This window comes from Ochlerotatus camptorhynchus, unplaced genomic scaffold, assembly GCF_037179485.1.
Source record: "Ochlerotatus camptorhynchus isolate MF236.1 unplaced genomic scaffold, CSIRO-AGI_Acam_v1.1 ptg000633l, whole genome shotgun sequence".
Lineage (NCBI taxonomy): Eukaryota > Metazoa > Arthropoda > Insecta > Diptera > Culicidae > Ochlerotatus > Ochlerotatus camptorhynchus.
In genome coordinates, this window is record NW_027041112.1 from 553,647 (window position 1) to 576,731 (window position 23,085).

The 23,085-nt window shown below is 39.4% G+C and overlaps 3 protein-coding genes across 3 annotated transcripts in view; all 3 read left to right on the plus strand.

Moving 5' to 3' along the window:
- Positions 1-327: 327 nt before the first annotated feature.
- On the plus strand, positions 328-6,749 carry LOC135714257 (uncharacterized). Its single transcript, XM_065237589.1, has 8 exons — positions 328-522; positions 4,208-4,353; positions 4,677-4,767; positions 4,830-5,015; positions 5,767-5,928; positions 5,990-6,107; positions 6,174-6,292; positions 6,457-6,749. The coding sequence occupies exons 1-8, from the start codon at positions 328-330 to the stop codon at positions 6,736-6,738; spliced, it is 1,299 nt and encodes a 432-aa protein (XP_065093661.1). The 3' UTR covers positions 6,739-6,749.
- A 1,279-nt stretch (positions 6,750-8,028) lies between these two features.
- Positions 8,029-9,499, plus strand: RpL10Ab (ribosomal protein L10Ab). Its single transcript, XM_065237595.1, has 3 exons — positions 8,029-8,114; positions 8,327-8,482; positions 8,846-9,499. The coding sequence occupies exons 1-3, from the start codon at positions 8,110-8,112 to the stop codon at positions 9,336-9,338; spliced, it is 654 nt and encodes a 217-aa protein (XP_065093667.1). The 5' UTR covers positions 8,029-8,109; the 3' UTR covers positions 9,339-9,499.
- An 8,506-nt stretch (positions 9,500-18,005) lies between these two features.
- Positions 18,006-23,085, plus strand: part of Atg1 (serine/threonine-protein kinase unc-51-like protein Atg1) — a 162,516-nt gene continuing 157,436 nt past the window's right edge. Inside the window, exon 1 of the mRNA XM_065237596.1 lies at positions 18,006-19,177. Coding sequence (XP_065093668.1) covers positions 19,088-19,177 — 90 coding nt within the window. The 5' untranslated portion in view covers positions 18,006-19,087. The remainder of the gene's footprint in view (positions 19,178-23,085) is intronic.

Here is a 23,085-nt window from a genome sequence, read left to right on the forward strand (position 1 = left end):
TGAAATTGTATTGTCGAATCACAGGGTTTGGACCATATCAGAAACTACTCACTTCCCTAGGGGTTCCTGAAAGATGCCTGGAAGTAAGAAAGGAGGTCCTGGGCACATTATTTGACTTCCATTGATCTTGGTTTTGAAATCTAATGTGATTTGCTATGTGACGCATGATGGGTTTTGGATTAAATCAGAAACTGGCCATTTCCTTGGAGGTGCCCAGAACATATCCGATTGGGGTCAACATGATTCTGTGCACTATATTGATATTGCTACATTGCTACTACAATTGATATTGCTTTTGAAATTTTATGTGATTTGATGTGTCACATGATGAGTTTTGGACCAAGTCAGAAACTGGCCACTTCCCTGGGAGTTTCCAGAACAAGCCCGGAAAATCCTGCAGAACAGAAGCGTCCGGATGTTTCCCTTGTGATCCTTTCGCAGCTGCGACGACAGGCCGGCAGCAACAGCAGCACCGATAGTGCGATAGAGCTGGAACTACACCAATGTCAACAGCAGTCGATTGTTCCGCCCACGTTTCTTAGAAAATCGAGGAACTAAATCGGTTTGTTTTGCAGAAAAAAACCCAACAACGAAACTAAACATAACAAAATCTCGAGTGCGACAGCTGTCAAACTAGTTTAGAACAGTGCTTGCCTTGATCCAAATTCAGTTCAAAATAGATCGAGAATTATACTGGTTTAAAAAAATTACATTTTGGAACTAATCTAAAACCAAATATAGACCACCAGTGCAAGGGCTCGGTCTGGGTCTGTTCCTAAATTTTAGACCAAACCAACCAATTGTATCGCCGCTAAAGATGCCCTGAGTACTGCGGAGTAAATCAATTTCATTTTGCAAGCCAATGGAAAACTGCTTGAAAATTTGTTCAAGTTTAAAATTGTTTTTTTTTTTTCTTCCTCAGTTGATTCCCGCCAAAAGCTCTGAGCCAGGAGTGCTTGAGCCCCCATGACTCTATCAAAGTTTGTTTACATACATGTTTCGCCAAACTACACAGCAAAAAAAAATGTAATATCGATCAATGTATTTCAAGCTGATGTATGAAATAATGATGTAATAGCCAAAAGCAAATACAATATTACATCAATGGATGTAATTTTGTTTGCAAAATCGATGTACATCGTACAACGTTATATTACACAACCGATGGGTTGACCAGGTTGCAGCAGTTTGGATGTAATTTTCAACAACTTTTTTTTCTGTGTATGTTTTACTGCAATTGAAAACTCAGCTGAGTCATAAAAACTATGCTAGTTTTTATACTTTCATCATTGAGCCTGTTGGTTTTTGTTTTTGAGCTTACAATTAAGAATGTGTTATGAAAAAGTATGAATCATATTTATGAGATTGCAATGCTTGACGAGAGGTAAGAACAGTTACTGCGTTTTTTGCTTCTGAATGTTTGGCTTCCGTTTGACAGTTCTGACTGGCTCCCAAAAACAAGCACATTGAGTGAGTCCGCAGCACCCAGGTTCTAACTAGTTTTCAATCCGACAAGTAGGCTTACTCAGATCAGATTACATTCCATAAGACAAATCACATAGGTTCTATAATAATGCATAAAAGGTATATGTGACCGCTTATACATTTCATTTGACACATGATCTTCATTAACTTTTTGCAAGGCGTCTGATGACTTATAAATTTTATGAATAATCAGCAATAGAAATTTGCCAAAAGGTATAAGGAGATTTCTATCCGTGTAGTGTTGATAATTGAGTAACTTTGTAATAATAATAAAAATAATAGAAGTAATTAATTTCCCATGCAGTGTGTTGTTTCAGGCGCAAGCTAACATCATCTTCTGTCGAACTGTGCTGAGAGCTTAGCGAGAAATTCGTTTATGTTGCCGTGGTAAATCAAAGAAAAAGTCGATGAAGAGAATCACGGAACCAAATTTTATTCATTTAGATCAAAAATATATATTTTCATTATATAAAAATATAAATAGTTCAAAGTAAATTGAAAACACATTTTCAACAAAAATATGTATGTTTGAATTAAATTCAAAAGCATGTTTATTTCAACAATACATAATCTGGGTAAACAATTTTCAGCGTGTCCGTTTTTCCTTGTTGTTTACATTCGGCAAACTCAACCGAAAACGGGCTGCAAGCGGTGAAACCGAAGGTCCGGAAACCCACGCAAGTAATGGAACACTTACTCGACAAAACCGGTGGAACCCCACAATATCACCGTCACTCCATCGTTTCGGTTGCCGATCCCCATATCATCCTCACCCCCAACCGACGTCGAAAGAAAAACAGATAATCCCCCAACACCAAACGTAGAAAGAGACCGGTATGAGGATCAGCATCAGAAACGACAAAACAACGCTAATATTTCAAATTTTCACCGGTTTTACTGAACTGGAACCCCCGGACACCCACTCACATGCCCACTCCCCCAGATCCCAACACATAGACCACCCTTAATCACACCGAAAATAGATGCCCTGTTTGCCGATTTCCATTTATGTGCTATCTATTTTAAATATTTTGTCCCGCATTCAAATGCAAAAATAATTTCAAAATCTTTTTTTTTTTATTTTAAACATGAAAAGCATGTTTAAAATAAACATAAAAAACATGTTGAAAATAAACATATTTATTTTTGATCACATATAGTTGTCGAATCAGCCAAAAATATTCACGTTTATTTTCAACACGGATATTTATAAAATAAAATATAAAATAAAAATATTTTTGTTTTAAACATTATTAACAATGGCTTCAAACATGGAATACGTTTGAAATCAACCTAGCTTATGTTTGTGGCCAGAACAAATTGAGTTTACGTTTAAGTTTACCTCAAATATGTTTGTTTCAACGGTAAATTTTTCTGCGTGATCGATCAACGAGAATAGGCCCTTTTCAAATTTTACGCGATAGTTCTCCAAGCCGGATCTCACATGAGAATCAAACGGATCAAACTCAATGAGTACACAGCAAAAAAAAAAGTAATATCGATCAACGTAATTCAAGCTGATGTATGAAATAATGATGTAATAGCAAAACGCAGATACAATATTACATCAATGGATGTAATTTTGTTCGCAAAATCGATGTATACAGAATCATAAGGGCCAAACTGCGATGATCGATTTTCTAATCGATTTTCTCTTTGATCAATAAATAGGCTGGAGTAACATTTCTCGGTGCGTTTTATGTTGCTTTTGCTTGCTAATACATCTCTTCACTTCACTGTATTATAATAATTTCGTAAAAATTGTTCACTTAACTGTGGTAATGCGAAGAGAAAATCGATGAAGAGAATCGATCATCGCAGTTAGGCCCTTATAATTCTAAACGCTAGAAATGATCCATGCAATCTTCGTTTATCGATTCTTCGACTTTCTTCTTGGTTTACCAGTTTCACCTAAGGCCCTCTAGTTAAAGTATGGACGACTGTCAAAAGTTGTTCCAATCGAACCGTCAAAATGCACTGCTTTGCTCGATTGGAACAACTTTTTTTCAGTTTTGTGGTGACAGTCGTCCACACTTTTACTAGAGTGCTTTAGTTTTACCTAAAGTCGTCTAGTAGAGTGCTTTAAGGTTTTACCACGTCCCACTTCGAGCTCCAGGTCAACGTGGTTCTTCTTTGTGTTAGTAACGAAAACAATGAAAACATTGCTAAGTAGCCTCTAGACGAACATTTCAAAAGGTCCTATCTGATTTTGTAAACAAACCGATGTCAGAACAAATTTTGTAGTAGCGTTATTCGTGAAAGAAAAAATCGATGAAGAAAATCTATCAACACTGACAGGCCATTTTCGCGTGTTCCGCGTGATTTGTTTTCTGAAAGCAACACTGAAATTACACAGTACTCATAAATGTGTATCATGTCATCCAAATTGAAATATTGAAGCGTATAAACAGTCGTCCGAATTAATTTAAAATTAAGCAGAAATTATCTCGTTTTTGTTAAAAGACTACTCAAAAATGTGTACACGGTGCACAACATTGGGTACTTATGATGTTTTTGAATCAAGCACACCCAATTTTCGAGTAAAATTAAAATTCATTTTTGAAAATCTCCATTATTGTTGGAAAAATAAATGAAATTTTACTCAATTTTTAATTGATCTCCATGAACGTGAGCAAATGAAAGACGTCAAAAATTATATTGTTTATATTATAAAATGAAAGTTTTCAAAATCAGTTCTTCATACGTTTCGTTATTTTCCTAGGAAATTGATATTAACATTATTTTGGAGAGGTCAGCCGAAGGAAGAGCTTTGATGCAAATTCTCCAAGAGAACAAAAAACCCAATGACAAAACAATAAAACGAATAACACACCTACTTTGCGGATTTTTGAAGTCTAACTACGGAGTGTAAGTACATCATAATAACAATTCTAGACAAACATTTCAAAAGGTCCTATCTGCATTTATCGATTCTCTTCATCGACTTTCTCTTTCGTTAATGACTCAGCTTTAACCTTTCTCTGTTGTATTTGACGTTTTGGGCGCAAGCTAAGATCTTCCTTTATCAAACCATGTGGTAAAAAGAGCGCAAAACCTGTTTGCATAGCAGTGGTTATCAAAAGAGAAAGTCGATGAAGAGAATCGATCAAAGCAGATAGGACCTTTTGAATTGTTCATCGAGAATTATCATCGCATGGAACATTTCAATCGATTTTTAATTTTCGTTCTAGGCGTGCCTCTACATTTTACAAGAATATTGTTGCAAAGTCATTGGTTCAATCGTATCCCATTTTGGCTTCGTCAGTTTCGGACGTACCACATGTAATTTTTAAGAGTTACTATAATTTTGAAGAGGCAACTAAAACCGTTGAATACTATTTTAGGCATTGTGGTTTTATATTAACGGACGTGGTGATGGAAAACATGCTGGTAAAATTCACTACCATTTGGAGTACCTAGCGAAGCGAGCTGAAGCGCGGGTGTTCCGCAGAAGGTTAACCAAAGTCGACGAAGGGATGCATGTCAATCTTCCAGTTGTTCAAGTGCCAGAAATTGATCTTTTTGCTATGGTAAGTGATTTATTTTATTGATAAGTTTTATCAACGATAAGTTCTAGATAGACCTGGAAGAAGGGCGTAGCTGGCTTTGTAAACTATGACTTCTTTCAAAGATTTCTGGGAATTCATAACACATCCACGGACACCAACACAACCATTGTGTAGGAAAAGTCGTCCCTACCTGATCTGCGTGGCTGAGTTTTGAATTCTCAGAAATTTTCGTGAGAAGCTATTACATATTTACAAAAACATTTACGCCCTTATTTCAGCTAAATTGAGGACTTTGATTAGATAGTAAAATCTAGATTGAGCTAGAAATAGGGTCTAATTCAGAGAAATATATGAAAAGAGGAAAGTTTCCCATCCATTGATGTTGATGGTATGCGTGGGCGATCTTCGGTTGGCGAGAAAAGGACCTGTAAAGGTTTGTTTACAAAAAGCTTGTATTAAAGAACAACATGTGAAAATGGCATACAAGCTTTTTGTAAACAATTCTTCTTATGCCCTATTCTCGTCACCCACATGAAACCCACGCAAACCATCAACATCAACGGGTAGAGAAAATTTTCCCCGAACCGATGATGTTGGTTTACGTGGGCAACCTTCGGTTGGTGAGAAAAAGGCCTACAAAGGTTTGTGTACAAAAAGCTTGTATGCTCCTTTCACTTTCGAACTTGTAGATTTGATTACTGTATTACACTGCTCGAAAATAAAAAATATTAGAATATTAACCATTAAAATTCGGTAATTTTGATTGTTTCAGGTGGAAGAACTTAAATTTATTGTCCCGATTTCCGAAAACAGAAGCAGGATTAACCAGTTATGGACATCTACATTCGAGTATCGGTCACAGTATCGTGAAAATCATGACTTCCACTCTTTTCTCGAAGAATTTCCCGTTAGTTCGGCATTCGAGGGTGAATTAGTAAGTATGACCACTTAATGCACTAAAACGTCAGTATAAATAGTAGCAATATTTGTTATAGGTTGAATATGATTTCAAAAGAATGCGAAACCAAACCGTGGATTTTGCAGAACAATGGAATGTCTGGCAAGCAAAAGTGCTTAAAACCTACCAACACTTGTTCAGGGAAATATCTAACGGTAATGTCGAGGGTAATATTGTACCAATTTTCATAAAATCTTATTTAACATAATTTTGTACTACAGATTTCTTGAGAGCACTAGCTATTATCCGAGCTAAAAACCCTACTCGAGGCTCAAAACGTGTGCGCGACGAAGATTCTGCCAAGGACAACCCATTGAAGGGACTACTCAATTGGATTAAGGTAAATAGCAATAGACAATTAAAAGAAACTGCCTTTCTATTCATCCCGCCTACTTTTTTTCACAATAGACGCACTTTTTCTTTTATGCATCTGTAGACCTGAACAATTCCCCTGATTAAAATAAGTTGGTTTCTCAATTATAATGTTTATTTTTTGTATTTCAGTTGGATGACCCACTACCCATCGACTACAATGTTCCTGTTATAATTGTAAGAGGAAGTCCCATGACCGAGGGAGAATGCTTTATTTCATGGAAAAGTATCAATATACCGCTAGGTGGTAACATCGTCCATGCATTCAGCGTGTTTTGCAAGGCTTTCGACGTATTCGGGACGGCATGTGCACCGAGTGATAAACAGTTTTTTATATTTTTCAGAGCAATTATTTTCTCTGTAGACAATATTTCTACGACTGGTGAAAAATTTGTTAGATCACTCGAAGAGTGAGTAATAATGTGTTGTTGCGCGAATAAATGGAATAAAAACTTGTTTACAGAATTTCCACTAATTTGGTATTATTATTAATGCTATTCTGAATAATCAAATTAATTTAAGTTGAAATTTCGACGATAGTCGGCAAACGCAAAATCATTCCTGGAACGGTTTGCCGAAGGATTGGTAAAAGATTTATTCTTGTTTTAAGGTATTTCGGTAAAATAAAAGCTGAACGCTCGGTATACAAATACCGATGTTCTCGGTAAAATTTGACAGTCGAATAAAACTGATAATTACCAAGCGTTCGGTATTCTATACTTTTACCGAAATTTTTAACGAAATTTCGGCTGTTGGATTCTCGGCAATTTATTTTGCCGGCCTCGGTGAAATAAACTAAGTGTGTACATCGTACAATGTGATATTACACAACTGATGGATTGACCTGGTTGCAGCAGTTTCGATGTAATATTCTACAACTTTTTTTGCTGTGTACAGAAAGAGGTGAAGCAGATCGTGAAATATGGTTGGATTAGTAATCCAAAAAATTAACGTAAACGCAAGTAGTGACGTCACTACTTGCTTGTATCGTACAGGGATTTTACTCACACAACTTAACCGATTACTTTACCTCGGTAATCCAACTCATTGGATCAAACTCACAATATTGACGTTTTGTTTGACAAATACACAGCACACGCTAACTTGAAAATACCCACTGATGAGTAGAAAAAAAGAATCTTTACTCATAAACTCATTAGGGGCTGTCCCGGCTGTCCATTACCTACGTATACAGAGCGCGTTACCAAATTTAGCAGCGCGGGAGAAAGGTTGCTATTTGTAGAAATGTCAAAAAGCTCACTACCGGTACGGACTACGGCGAGTAAATTGATAACCGCGATAGCAGCGGCCGGTGTGGAGAAGAGTGACTAAACTAAAATGAGACCGTTGTGCGCTGTTAAAATTGTCGCGCAAATGACAACGACCGTTACGGTTGCTCTTATGAAAACTTAGAACAGGTATACCTCGATATACATATACATTATTATTACCAATAGATTGGAGATTATCTCATCTGTCCGATGTTGTTATTACTTTTCTTGTTTGAATGATCGTATGCTAGAAATCGGCGGTGGAAGTCAATAGTGACAGTTACGTTATATCGAGGTATACCTGTATAGAGATCTGCTTCGAAATTGGTTTCGAATGCTAATCAGCATGCCAAAATCGACACCACTCACATCTCACTGGTTAGAATAAAAATTTGACAGCTGCATCAGCTGTCGTCGGGAAAAATGTCAAAAACCCATTTTGTTTCCGGCCTCTGCTCGGTCGTTCTCTTTTCACTTGTAATCGTCGTGAAGTGCGGTCGCACAACGCAGCATTATGGCGTGAGTGAATTCAATTTTCTACCTAATTTTAGTGGCTCAAACTAAAGATTTTCTCGGTTAATTACAAGCCCTCAAATGCTATAGCGCTGTGATTTGATAATTTGTGTTAAATTTGCTGGTTTCCGTGAAAGTTTTCGCTATTTTGATTCGCCACATACAGCGATCTAAATTGTGAGGTTATGTTCTAATGTGTTTTTTATTTCGTCTTCCAGTACCAAAGTGTCGAAGGAAATCCTGTACGAATGCGTCAACGAGGTGCTGAAGGGCTCCAAGAAGAAGCACCGTCGCTTCCTGGAGACGGTCGAGTTGCAGATTGGTCTGAAGAATTACGATCCCCAAAAGGACAAGCGTTTCTCGGGCACTGTCAAGTACGTGTTGACCTGATTTTCCCCTTCGCTGTGGAAGGAGATTCGAATTTTGAACCAAGCTGGAAGGCAATTTCCGGCTAGTTCAGACGAATCCGATCCTACAATGGTTGAGGAATCAGGAAGTCTTCCAAAGGGGAGACGGACCTGCACTCAGGGTCTTAAATAAAGTGAGGAGGCATGGTTCCGAATGAACAGTTCGGAACATGCCGAACCCCCTTATTTGCCTTAGATAAACGTAAAAGCTCTCTTCCGTCACCGGTGGTGAGTTAGATTCGAATAGATTACCCTATCCCCCATCTCGCTTACGCTTTGTGTCCAATTAACACGATTTTTAACACCGATTCCTTTTCCTCCACTCAACAGGCTGAAGTACATTCCGCGTCCGAAGATGCAGGTGTGCGTGCTTGGTGACCAGCAGCATTGCGATGAGGCCAAGGCCAACGACATTCCGTTCATGGACGCCGAAGCGCTGAAGAAGCTTAACAAGAACAAGAAGCTGGTCAAAAAGCTAGCCAAGAAGTACGACGCTTTCCTGGCTTCCGAGTCGCTGATCAAGCAGATTCCCCGTCTGTTGGGTCCCGGTTTGAACAAGGCCGGTAAGTTCCCTGGTCTGCTCGCCCACAGCGAATCGATGACGGCCAAGATCGACGAAGTCAAGGCCACCATCAAGTTCCAGATGAAGAAGGTCCTGTGCCTGTCGGTTGCCGTCGGACACGTCAAGATGAACCCCGATGAGCTGGCCCAGAATGTGCATTTGTCGATTAACTTCCTGGTGTCACTGTTGAAGAAGCACTGGCAGAACGTCCGCTCGCTGCACATCAAGTCCTCGATGGGAAACGCCCAGCGTCTGTACTAAGAACCGGAGTCGCTTCGCGGGGGATTCGGGCGTACCAGTTTTTCGGTACCGCCTGTATCTCGCATTTTGTACACGTATGTTACAAACTGGATAACTAGAATTGTAAGGTTCTTTTTGTGATGTGAATACAGCTCGATCATCGCAGAAAGAAATCAAACGTTGCCTGGTGGATTTGCCTATCGAAAGAAAGCCTTTATTTGAAAAAAAAAACATTTTTCCATTTCAATCAGGATGGAAAACCTGTTTCGATTGAAATAGGGATATGCCTAAGTCGCCTAAGTTGTTATACTTCCAAATAGGCTTAAGTCTAATTCTCGAAAAATGATCCTATGCAAAACTTGGGGTTGCCGGCGCCGGTGGTGTAGTGGTAAGCGTGACTGCTTTCTAACACCCCGATGGGTCTGGGTTCAATCCCAGCCCTGGTCGGTGGGATTTTTCTAAGGCATAAAAATCTCTGGTCACGTCTTCCTTCGGAAGGGAAGTAAAGCCGTTTGAATCCATAGAAATTTGCCTCAGAATTTCCTTGATATGCTTCTCAAAATGCCCTAGTATTCCCTTGAAAAATTTCTTCAGAATCTCCTGGAACACTGTTTAGAAATTCTTTGGAAATATGCTCAACATTTCCAGCTTAATCATCCTCTCATACTTTTTCTTCATTCTTTTATTTAACGTCGGTCTCTGTTCCGCAATCTAGTGCCAATCACCGACGGATATCGATTGACGGCAATCGAATGTGCAGGAAGGCAGCTTCCACACCTGCGTAGGATATCGCACCCATTCAAACCACACATGGGCCGGGACCAACGGCTTTACTTCCCTTCCGAAGGAAGACGTGACCAGAGATTTTTATGCCTCAGAAAAATCCCACCGACCTCGACTGGGATTGAACCCAGACCCATTGGGGTGTTAAAAAGCAGTCACGCTTACCACTACACAACCGGCGCCGGCTCCTCATACTTTTTGATATTGCTTAAAAATTCTCATAAAGCCCTTTAGAAGTATTCTTGAAACTATCTTAAAACTCGCTTAATCTTCTACAATGACTTTTTTAGTCTATATTAATAATTAGATTTCATTAGAATTATTATCCATGTTTCGTTGCAGCTCTCTTCAGAATTTCTCTTTGATTAATCGATCGATCAACATTTAAAAGATTTTCAGGCGTAGTTTCAGGATTGTAGTCATATCACCGACAAACCGACATGACTCTTAATTCTGGCTTATGTCCGAAAATCGTAAACGGCCGATTTAAATGTGCAGTGATCCGAACTCAAAACCATAGGATTTTTTGATCTAGATAAACATAATTTGTCCAGAATAGATCAGACACGAACCAATTCATAACTTTTGCATGCGGGTTCATGCTTAGCTAAATATTTCCCGCGAACACGGAGCCAGATGTCAGTAGTGGGCTTTGGTCAGAAATTTTTATTGTTTTTGCTATGGGCTTTCATGTCGGTTTGTCGGAGGTCATATCATCAATGAGTTTGCTTCTTTCACTTTGAATTCCCTTTGAATGGTCCTTTAACTTATTTCCTATTTGCTTTTGAGCTCCCTTGAATACAACTTGTAATCTCCATATAGTAGTTTCTTCAGATCTACCTTAGAAATCACCTGTCGTTCACCTTACAATTTGCTTGAATACTTTCTATTTCCATATTTCTATTCAAATTCCATTGAAAGTCTACTTTTATAATTCCTTTATAATCATCTCTACAATTCTCTTCAAAACTCATTTGGCATTCTTATCATAATTCTCTATCCAAATGCTTCGGAGTGTCCGAATCTTAACGTTTTGGTCCTTATTACCGATGTTGTTTCACGGTGAAGTGATTCCCATTTGATTTACACGGTAAAGGTCCACCCACATTAGATCCGTTTGCGTTGCGTTGACGTAAATTTGACAGTTAGACAATAAGTTTAGCTGTCACTTTGCCGCAACGCGTCCGATCCGGATCTAATGTGCGTGGGCCTTAATCGTTTCACCGTGAGTGACTTCGTTTTCACCGTGAAGTAACACTCGTAAAAAAGGTAAGAAGGTCCGTTGTCCAAGTTCATGAGCCTTGTTTTTTTTTAAATCTGAAATCCTTAAAATACACCATCTTTGAAGTCTGAAATCTCCCAAAGAACAAGAATGGGAAAAACTGGCCTAGTCTCAAATTATTGAAAATTTTCCCGTGTAATTTTCAAAAAACTTTCTTAGTTCGAGAATTCAAATGTTATTCCACGGATCTCATTGTTTTATAACAAACAAACATAACAATCGCAAGTTGTTCATCGAACACGCATTAAACGGTAAATTAAAGTTTCACAGTTGGTAGCGAGGTTGGTAGTACAAGAGAGCCTGAATTTATAAAGAGGCGACATCTTATCCATTTGACAGGTCTTCTGCTCGATTGGAATCCCTAAGAGCAACCGTAACGGTACGCTGCTAAACTTATTTTAGCAGCCCTCATACCATACGAGTAACTAAAATAGCAGTTGGCTTCTCGGTGAGATGCGCGTTACCAAATTAAGCAGCGCGATAGCAGCGCTGCAGAAAGGTTGCTATTCGTAGAAATGTAAAAATGTTCACTACCGGTACGGACTACGGTTAGTAAATTGATAACCGCGATAGTAGCGACCGGTGTAGGGAAGAGTGACTAAACTAAAATGAGAGCGCTGTGCGCTGTTAAAATAGTCGCGCAAATAACAACGACCGTTACGGTTGCTCTAATAAAAATTGTATGGTTAATTTGCTTAACGACGTGTTCTGGGTATCATCCAAACCATTTGTGGAATAGTTCAATGATTTGGGTTATCGTTCGTTTATGGTTATTTTTTATTAGGGATGGCTTTTCCTATGCCCTTGCCAGATAATCGATTGTTCCAATTTTAAATTCAGGCTCTTTAGGTAGCACCATAGAGGTAACTCTAAGACCAGAAAGTCCCGAAGAAACGTGCTCAACTTTGTATCCGCCAGACTATAAAATATATAGTTAATATAGTTCTAAAGTGGACCCTACACGATTGCTTTTATTGACAATAACCGTATTGTCAATAGATTCTTTATTGACGTCAATACATCGGTATTGACAATATTTATGTAATCACATCATCTATATTATTGTCAATAGTTCCCCTTCGCGTCAATATATTTATGCGTGTGGGGTTTGCTTAAGAGCAACCGTACCAATGAGTAAATAAGGCACATTTAACAACCTCTACACGCTATTCTGAATCTACCCAGTGACTGGATAGATGGCATCCATTCTTGTATCCAGTAAGGAGTTGTCAAAATCTGAGTAAACTAATTTTGTTCTGACGAGTAGAATCTACCCAGATTCTGGGTAAATAGTTCTAATCGAAATATTCCTTAAGCTAAAAATGGCGCAGGTATGAAAGGGAGATTGTTGCGCTGCCAGTAAAAGTTAAGATCCTCAAAATTTATAAATCGGATGCTAAACAATGTACAGATATGTGTAACTGTTTCATGGTGAATGCTACCAGCAGCTTAAGTTAGTAAGTACACGGCGAATGAGAACGACTCAAATTTGAGTTTAGTTCACTCATAATCGCCAAAAGTGCAGGAACTCAGCGATGAGTAAATTTGCCTCATGTTTTCCCAGGTTTTTCCAGGGAAAAATTCCCGAATTTGAGAAAAATAAATATTGGATTCACTCAGTCTATTGGTATACTCCGAAACTGAATAAAATTTTCGTCAATTTCCTCATTTTTCGGCAGATTATTTAGGTTTTCCACAGGAAACCATGAGACAAATTTTACTCATCGCTGAGTTCCTGCACTTTTGGCGATTATGAGTGAACTAAACTCAAATTTGAGTCGTTCTCATTCGCCGTGTATATTGTTAGTTTCTGGACTTTGAACATTTTCCTAAAGCTAGGTTATCGAGATATTCTGTGACGCTTTTCTCGATCCAAATAAACGAACTACTTATAAAATCCCCAAAAACGATACCGTTACAAATGCTAACCATTTATTGAGATTCGATTTTAATAGAGATCTATAAATTAGGAACTACAACAAACATTTCAGTGCTAACATTTGAAAACGGCGCAAAAGCCATTTGTAAACAAATGGTTTGTGGGCCCTTTACTCGCTACCCGAAGAACGCCCACGCAAACCAACAGCATCGTCAGGAAGGGGAAAATTTCCCCTACCCGATGTTGCTGTTGTGTCGCGTGGGTGTACTTCAAGTAGTGAGTAAAGGGCCCACAAACCATTTGTTTACAAATGGCTTTTGTGCCGTTTTCAAATGTTAGCACTGATTTGGCATCGAGAAAAGCGTCACAGAATATCTCGACTTAGCTAGGTTTAGGAAAATGTTCAAAGTCCAGAAACTAACAATATACTTACTAACTTAAGCTGCTGGTAGCATTCGCCATGAAACAGTTACACATATCTGTACATTGTTTAGCATCAGATTTATAAATTTTGAGAATCTTAACTTTTACTGGCAGCGCAACAATCTCCCTTTCATACCTGCGCCATTTTTAACTTAAGGGGAGGTTTACTTGGATTTGGCTGAAAAACAGTTGAACTTTGGAATTTTTTTCAGGAGAATGAAAAGACATACGAACTTCCGGTTTCGATAATTATATTTTTCCACTATTCCTGAATACTTGGAAATTTTTTGAAGGTTAAAAAACAAAATGGCGGCTCGCGTGGAGGAGTGTCAGTCAGGTTTTGCTGCAGAACTTCGAGTGCACACCCTCTGGTGGTGAACTGAAATGAAATTTTTTTATTGTTAAAGTTGATAATATTCCCTATGGCTTATACCTAACTAGAACGAAATCCGACAAAAATTGACCAAATTATGGACATTTGAAAATTTAGTGCTTTTTTTACCCCTTTTTTTCTCACTTTGACCTTGCTTAAAAAATAGTAACTAACAATTTTTTTTTCATTTTAGGTATAAGCCATACAAAAAATAGTATCCTTCAAAGCGCAATTTTCCGATTGTAAATCGGATCATTTGTTCAAGCCCTATGCTCTAAGTTGTTATAAAAAATATGGTTTCGAGAAAAACGCGTTTAAAGTTTTTGTTGCGTCCCTCAGCGCGCATGACAAAGGTTCACTCAAAGCGCCATAAATCGCTAAATATGTTTCGGATCGTAAAATCCTTTTGGCCACATATTCTACACACTTGTAGCTTTCATTTTATGCAAAAAAAATCAATTTTTTTGAAAAAATCCAAGTAAACCTCCCCTTAAGGAAAATTTCGATTAGAACTATTTACCCAGAATCTGGGTAGATTCTACTCGTCAGAACAAAATTAGTTTACCCAGATTTTGACAACTCCTTACTGGATACAAGAATGGGTGCCATCTACCCATTCACTGGGTAGATTCAGAATAGCGTGAGTTCATAAAATTAGCAAACGTAAGTGAGTAAGCTGAAGTTAGCGTGTAAAGGGCCACCCACAGCTGAAGTTAGCGTGTAATACCATTGACAGACATACAAAGCAGTACCATTGTACTCCTTTAATCCAGTACCTCAAAACGTACAATTTGAGGTACTAGCTTAAAGAAGTACAACGGTAGTACAACAGTGTACTTTGTATGTCTGTACAAGGTATAAAGGGCCACCCACATTAGATCCGTTTGCGTTGCGTTGACGTAAATTTGACAGTTAGACAATAGATTTAGCTGTCACTTTGCCGCAACGCGTCCGATCCGGATCTAATGTGTACACGTTTATTCTGGTCAACTCAAAATTGAGTCGAATGTACTCATCTCAGCGGCAAGTAGGGCTACTCAAAATTGAGTAGCCTTATGTTGACTCACTTTTGAGTAAACGACGTTCTCACGTATAGACTGAGTCAAATCCACTCGCCGGTATTTTCAGTTGCGGGGAGGGTTTTTGTTTTGATTTTTATTCAAGGAAATGGAAATTGCCTGCTCCGGATTCATTCTACCGGAGCAGAAAATGGTTCAACACCGTTTCCCTAAACAATTCGTACTTACCTGAAGGCATATTTCAGTCGGTTTTAAGTAACATTTTCTATGAGGCTACCTCCGAAATGACTGGCATTTTTTCCAAGTCCAGGATTTTGCTGACTGAGTGGCTTTTACTCAGTTTGACATTTCTCGTTAACTCAATTTTTGACAACTCGATACATCGGACGAAAGTGAGTACGATTGACTCACCTGGTGAGTAAGTAGAAGTTAGCGTGTATGGGTCTATACACATTTCTAGACTAACATTTTAAAGGGACGGAAGAGCCAAAATGTAAACAAACCATATTTTGGCACATATAGAGAGAACAGTTCACAAACTACTCGATAAACACGAAAAAGTAGAAAAAATATCACTTCATATAATTAAAAACGTTTCTTCTTACATGGCGTATTTCCAACTTTCAACTCGATGATGCAACTGGTTGTTACGCCTTGCACCAGAACAACGAATTCAAGAGCAAAGTTTCATTACGTCGAATGTAACAAAGGTAAACAAAGTCGAGCTATCAGTGTCAATCGATTCTCCTGCTATTACACTATATACTGTCCGAATATAGGATCAAATCCCATTTTTAAATTTATTTACCAGTCAAATTGCTTTTTGACGTAATCACCTTCCGATCAAAATAGTTTTCGATGTTACTTAAGTCACCCAATTTCTATGGAGATGCCGTTTGACTTAAGTAACAGCGCTGAGAAACCCGTGAAAAGTGTACGTTCGTCGTATCGCTTTCTCATTATTAAAGTGAATAAATCGAACTGTTTGTTGCTAAGATGATTTCGGTGGTCCTAAAATGATGAATGGGCTGCACGTAAGGAGACGTAATTGATAATTCTCCCGAATATCCTGGTAAATACACTTTGACTTAAGTAACAATAGGGGCCACCAAACGACGTATAATAACTTTTGACTCAAAAACCAGTATTTTTTAGCATGAAAGCTAGCGATTTGCATTTGTATGATTAAAACCCTGCTAAATACATAGCAAAAAAAGTTGTTGAATATTACATCGAAACTGATGCAACCAGGTCAATCCATCGGTTGTGTAATATCACATTGTACGATGTACATCAATTTTGCGAACAAAATTACATGCATTGATGTAATATTGTATCTGCTTTTTGCTATTACATCATTATTTCATACATCAGCTTGAGTTACGTTGATCGATATTACATTTTTTTTTGCTGTGTATGTTAAACATTGCTATCACTATCATGGTGGGTATATAAATGGTGATACAGCTTTGTCACTATATAGGCGAGGAGGTCGCGGGGGGGGGGGGGGGGGGAAATGCGGTTTTAGTGCAAATTGTAAACAAACTCGGTCGCTGTCCCATACAAAATTCCAACATGGCTGAATCACGAATTTGACACATTAGAACACCTATATGTAGCCACCTTGATCACTATGAGATTATATGTGTTTACTTGGAAATAGGAATAACTTTTCGGTCATCAAAACAAAACTTTATTTTTCTCGGATTGGTGCGAATGTTACTTACGACATAATGAAAATTTGCTCTTGAATTATATTGTTTTAATATGCTAAACGTATTGATTCTGTAGTATCTAGTCACGCCCGATTCATTTGAAACGCATCCGATTGATGTTTCACGTGTAAACAACGAACAAAAAGAAGACCAAAAAAATCTCCGGGCGTAATTCCCGAGGTAATTCCACTCTCACAAAATTTGCGAACGAAGAACCAAGGCGGAACAGCAAACAAAAAATCCCGATGGTGTACTTCCACGGCGTATCACCAGTGTTGGCAGTTCAAAGGATGGAAGATCTGGGGGGTAACAACATGTAAGAAATTATCAGGGCGTATGATGTTTTCTTCTCAATTTCACGACAAAGAAACCTTTTTTTGAGTTTTTAGTGATGCATGATGATAGATTACACTATTAACTATATGTCAAGCTTATAAAATCATCCAGAAAATGGAAAGTCGCGAAATAGGATTAATTTTTAGGTCATCAAAATTCGGAAGCGATTTTCTCGATATGGTTATTTTGGAGTTCCGCCCTTTTCAAATGTTAGTCTAGATTTGTGCACAAAACTTGTTAAGTATTTTCAGCACACAGATCGACAAAAGAAGCTTTTATCTAGCATCTAATATTACAAACACTTCAAAAAACGGTTCTGTGCTCAAGTTATTCACGAAAGAGAAAGTTCGAACATCCCTCTCTTGTTGATCGGCCGATTTTCGAGAGAGCGTCTGTCAAATTTGATTCCTTGTCTGGCAGAAATAAGTCTGCTGGATAGCAAGTTTATTTTAAAATTTTCCATCTGTCAAATTTAAGAGAAAATTCACCAACCCTAATAAAAAATAACCATAAATGAACGATAACCCAAATAATAGAACTATACAACAAATGGTTTGGATGATATCCGGAACACGTCGTTAAGCAAAATAACCATAACAATTTTAATAGGGAAATGGAACACAGCCTCAATTTTGAGTTGGTCTGAACGACCGTGTAAGTTTTACTTTTTTGTCCCGTTTTGTCCCCTCGAGCCGCCTTTGTTCGCATTCCTTCCCCTGCCAGTAGGTCTATGACAGTTCCCGTTGACAGCTGCGCAGCTGTCAAAATTTTTCCTTTGTTTTTGTTTGATATGGCGAGATGGTCCGAGTTTTATATGGATGGAAGGAGCAAATTTTTGACGGCTCTGTGGATTCTCGCGAGTATCTGCGACGTTCGCGGGACCTGAAGGCAGTGCATACAGAAGACGGACGGGGTGCGCCGTGTGTGTTATAAGCTATACTGAGAAAGAGAGTGCACAAGCTGATGAAAAATAATAAGTGATTTACTACATTTCCTTGATGGTGGATTCGGTCGACTCCTGGCAGTAGGAAACAAAAAATCAAAATCCCCTGCGTGCGTGCCATTTACTGCTTGACTTGACTTCGGAGACCGTGTTTTCCCGAAAGTAAAAGTGCGACAAGCTGCCGCGGGCCAAGTGAAAAGAGTTTTCGCGATAATAGTTTTCCCCTGCTTGTAACAAAGTGTGTGTGATTCGGGAAAAAGATTTGCGTCTCTTGGCGAAAAACAAAACTGCGTTTTCTTCTGCGGGCCATTTCCCCACCCAGGTTCCAGTAGCTGGTATTTGTGGGGAGTATTCGGAGGGACACTCTGGAGGAGTCCCGTGCAAGACATCCTAAGGGAATCGCCTTCATTTTGGGGAAACCGCGAGCAAGAGGGATGAGTAAGGTTTATTGATTTGCCCTGGCCGTGCAAAGTGCAGAGCAAGAAAAAAGTGTATATTTTGTTTCGCTTCGCCTCGTCGCCACCACCGCCAGCACCACCGTAGAAGGAAAAGAGAATCGTTTTTCCTGAGTTGGGTCGGAAAATCTGGAACAGAAATGTCAACCTGGAGAAAAGCCTGATTCAGATTGATTCGAGACCAAAGGTGCAAATTTCTGCGAGTAGATCGAAACAAACGTAGCTGGCTCGAGTTTTAAGCTTTCGAGCGAGCATTGTCTGTGTAGAGCAGGAAAAGTGAAAATTTTCCCGGAGGAGAAGAAAATTGCATCGAGTGGAAGGAAAGGAAATTGCTGCCTAGAAGAAAATAAAATCCGATGCACGAATAATGTTGAATCATTGAAGATTGCGAAAAATTATTAGTGTTTTTATGTGCAATTGTTGCAATATTTAATGTAATTTAGTGTAAAATAAGCTTAAAGTGTCTCACTAGAAATAAAAGTGTGTTCAGTGTTGCAAAAGTGAAACGTAGAAAAAAGGAAGTGCTGGTTCCACACCCCCGAGAGGAAACCATCGTCTCACCATGGAACTGGTTGGGAACTTTGAGTACAACAGCAAGGACCTGATAGGGCATGGAGCGTTCGCCGTGGTCTTCAAGGGCCGCCACCGGGAGGTAAGTCCCGTTTTACTTCCTACACTGTTTACACCAACAAACGTAGCGCTTCGATTGGGCAAACAAAAACAACGCACAATCGCCATCAGCGCGTTTCGTTTGACCAGCCAGGCCAGCGCAAAGCGATTAGCGAATGATAAATAATGGAACGAGAACGGCTCGGGGGGAAAGACCTTGAGCGGTTGTTGGTCGAGCGAAGAAACCGACACAACCTAATGGCGAAAAAAAAAATGCGATTTTGTACTGTTAGGAGTTGGTAATTGTAGAATCGGTTCGGGGTTCAGGCTTCACGTGTATATCATCATTTGGGCGATCTTGAAATTATTCAAATGAGATTGCCTATTTTTTCGGGTGGGTTTTAGCTGGTTTTAGTGGTGCGTGTTTGCAAGTGACCGAACAACCAACATTGATTATTCCGGGCAGGGAGAGAAGTTGGGAAAATAAAGTTCAACTTCGCAGCGAACAAGTCACGATGATGGTGGTGGTGGCGGCTATTTCGGGATTGATTGGCGATTTATTCGGTAGGAAGTTTGGTGGGGGGAAATTCTGAGCTTTGTGATTATATAACAGACTTCTTAATGATGGGCTGGAAGATTCCTTTCAGTCCACTTAAAAGCCGTTTGATGTAGGGATGGGAAATATTCGAATCTTATAATGTTTTCGCACACCTTCACTTAGTTTTCCACAAACTGGTAATTACAGGCCTTCGAAATCTGTACCATTTTTGCATTCGTGTATTCTATTAGCACGTTCAAACTACAGAGTTATAATTATCGATAAGAAAAATTTCATCAAGATAGGCTTAGAAGCATGATTTAACTGCTCAGTCTGGTCAGTGTTTCCGCAAAGTCGAAACAATTTCGAACCCTGTCCTAGTTTCGGTTGGACGGTTGGGCTACATAACTGCGAATGTCACTTCCTCGAACGCCATTACTCCGAATGGCAACTTCCAAGAATTAGATTCTGTCTTCTTTTGATTGCTGCTAGTTCTTTTCACATTCGGGGTGACGGTGCTCGCGGAAGTGGCATTTGGGGAAACGGCATTCGGGGTAATGGAGCTTGTCCAGGATCTAAAACGTTGGACTGCGGCCACAATACGGAGCTGCTGAACTGTGGAATGCAGTGAATTGCAGTCAATAAATCTCTTCATCCGGAGGAAGATGGAAACACCCACCGGAGCGCCGCTCTCAGATCGTCCTGTCTCGACTAGGAACTGGATACACCAAAGCCTCTCACAACGTGGTCCATTCAGTAAACTGTGCGAGGTGTGTGACACTCGACATGCGGTGGAGCATTTATTCTAGTAACTGCCCCCAGTAGCATGGGGCACGTTCTCTCTACGTGATTGCCCTTCAGAACAGCTGCTCTTTTCGGTTTCCTGCGTACTGCTACCAATGCTACCGACGCCAGAAAAACAGCTACCACACCTGGAGCCTACCTATCGACCCATCAAGGAGTGATCAGAGATTATATGTCTCAGAAAATCCCGACGGCGCCCACTGGGATTTACCCCACGCCCTTTGAAGTGAGAGTGCAGGGTTGCTAAACCAAATTTGATTGACCCTAATACAACGTAAAACTTCTGCACTGTTTTAACACTGGACGAATCTTAATGCATAACACCCGGTAACGACCACGGATATGGTAAAGGACAAACTATGATAACGACCCAAGCTAAACACGATTGTAAACGAATAGACGAAGGCACTCAAACTACGCACACCGACAACAAAGGAGTCCTACGACAAGAAAGAATGAATGAATCGAAATTTTGACGAGGAACTGATCTTGAAACAACCACAGCACCCGACTTAAGAACTACGCGACAATACACGCCCTCCAGAAGGGTCAACTTTGTTGGCAAAATTAAAACTTGCAATGAATTTTATAGATGTTGCCTCGTCCTATATCAGTCCCATATAGCTTTTCGTTAATTTTAAGATAACAACGTTATCCACTATCAATTGATATCTATTTTCATATTACGTGATACAACTGCAGGCTTTGATCATGAAAAATGTGAAAACAACATCAAGTCAGTTTGTCCTATTAAGTTATCGCATATCATCCTGAATGTCATTGTTGTGTTTTTCAGAGCGCCATATTTTCACTATTGTAGCAAAACATGCAAGCTTCATTGTAACTGATTTCGACTTGAAAAATATCAATTAATTTACTATGATTTTTCAAATATTCACATGGGAATTGCTTCAACTGTCATTTTTTCCTTGATTTGTTTTCCGTCAATCTTGTTTTCCGTGCTGAGCACCAATGCTACCGACGGCAGGGAAGCAGCTCCCACACCTGGAGTCTACCTATCCACCCATCAACTCATGAACCGGGGCAACGGCTTTACTTTCCTTCCAAAGGAAGGCGTGATCAGAGATGTTATGCCTCAGAACATCCCGGCAACGCCGACTGGGATTGAACCCAGGCCTGCTGGGATGAGAGGTACACCACGCTTACCACCGGCGTCGCGGACTGTAGTTTTCTGAATGCCTACTTTGTACATATGGGACTGATTTGGGATTACAGAGTGGGCAGTAGAAACATTGGAATAAGAGACCAGCGGAGACACTGTTATGATTCCAATCGAACTGTCAAAAGTGGTTCCAATCTGCAATGTTTACAAATGGTTTACTTCAATTAGGGAGGAGTATTAAAATCGTTTAACAATCACTCATGAACTCGCTCGTCGGTGCATTGGCGAAGTCACTAGCAAGCAGTTACAAATGCAAGTGATGCCAGGATTGCTTTGATGTTTATCTTGTTGCCAAATTCGTGTTTTTTTTTTCTCCGCTGGTCTCTTATTCCAGTGTTTCTAGTGGGCAGTACAGTTTTTGAGAAAAATGGGTTTAAATTATAGTCGCTATATTTATAGTCTGGCGGATACAAAATCCCACAAACTGGCAACTTTGATTTCTTCAATCATAATCTGGAAAATGCTCAAGCTTTTGCAGAACGTTTTACAGGACCATTTTTTGTCGTGTTTGCCGTATTGCGAATATTCTAGATAGAGCTGGAATTAGGGCGTAACAGCCTTTGTAAACAATGACTTCTTTCGTTGATTTCTAGGAATTAAAGGCACGCCTACACAAAACAACATATCCATCGGGTAGGAGAAGTCTTCCTCTATTTGATGGTGATGTCGATTTGCAAGGGAGGGCGATGACTTTCGAGAAATCATCGAGGGAACCCATTGTTAACAAAAGCTGTTACGCCCTAATTCCAGCTCTATCTAGATATATTCTAAAAAATTTCTTTCATCGGATTAGTTGCGCGCCTAGCAGTTACGCGTAGCCCTGTTCAGGTTGTGCGCAGCCAATAAGAAAAGAAAACCAACGTCAAAATATTCATCAGCTGATCGTACTGGTTGTTTATTTTGGAAGCAGCAAAAATAAATTCTCCTAAAGTTTTTCATCTTTTTTTTTGTTTTTTGATTAGCGGTAAGTTTTAGTAAACATACACTGATTTTACATGCACCAGATTCAGCAAGCTGTGTTTAAGCGGCATGCTTCTGCCAACACAAAATATCACGCCCTGTACGGATTCTTTTTTATGGGTTTATACAAACCTCAACTAGCGAAAATTTATGGGAAGACTCCAGTTACCATTGGCAACTGGATCCGGCAGTATCAGGCCAGCGGCCTAATGACTCAAAAGTGTAATATCCTTCATTTTAATAAAAGACTCAACTAGTCCGGTCCCGGTCAACAGTAGCAACAGAAGAGAGCTCATTTATTTCCTCTTCACGGCAAATGAGAACGACTCAAATTTGAGTTTAGTTCACTCATAATCGCCAAAAGTGCAGGAACTCAGCGATGAGTAAATTTGCCTCATGTTTTCCCAGGTTTTTCCAGGAGTTTCCAGGGAAAAATTCCCGAATTTGAGAAAAGTAAAGATTGGAT

Coding starts and splice junctions, on each gene's coding strand:
- RpL10Ab (XM_065237595.1), top strand. Junction 8,483..8,845: donor CGTTTCTCGGGCACTGTCAA/GTACGTGTTGAC, acceptor TCCACTCAACAG/GCTGAAGTACATTCCGCGTC.
- LOC135714257 (XM_065237589.1), top strand. CDS start 328: ATGAGTTTTGGACCAAGTCAGAAACTGGCCACTTCCCTGGGAGTTTCC. Junction 523..4,207: donor AATGTCAACAGCAGTCGATT/GTTCCGCCCACG, acceptor TTATTTTCCTAG/GAAATTGATATTAACATTAT. Junction 4,768..4,829: donor CAGTTTCGGACGTACCACAT/GTAATTTTTAAG, acceptor ATACTATTTTAG/GCATTGTGGTTTTATATTAA.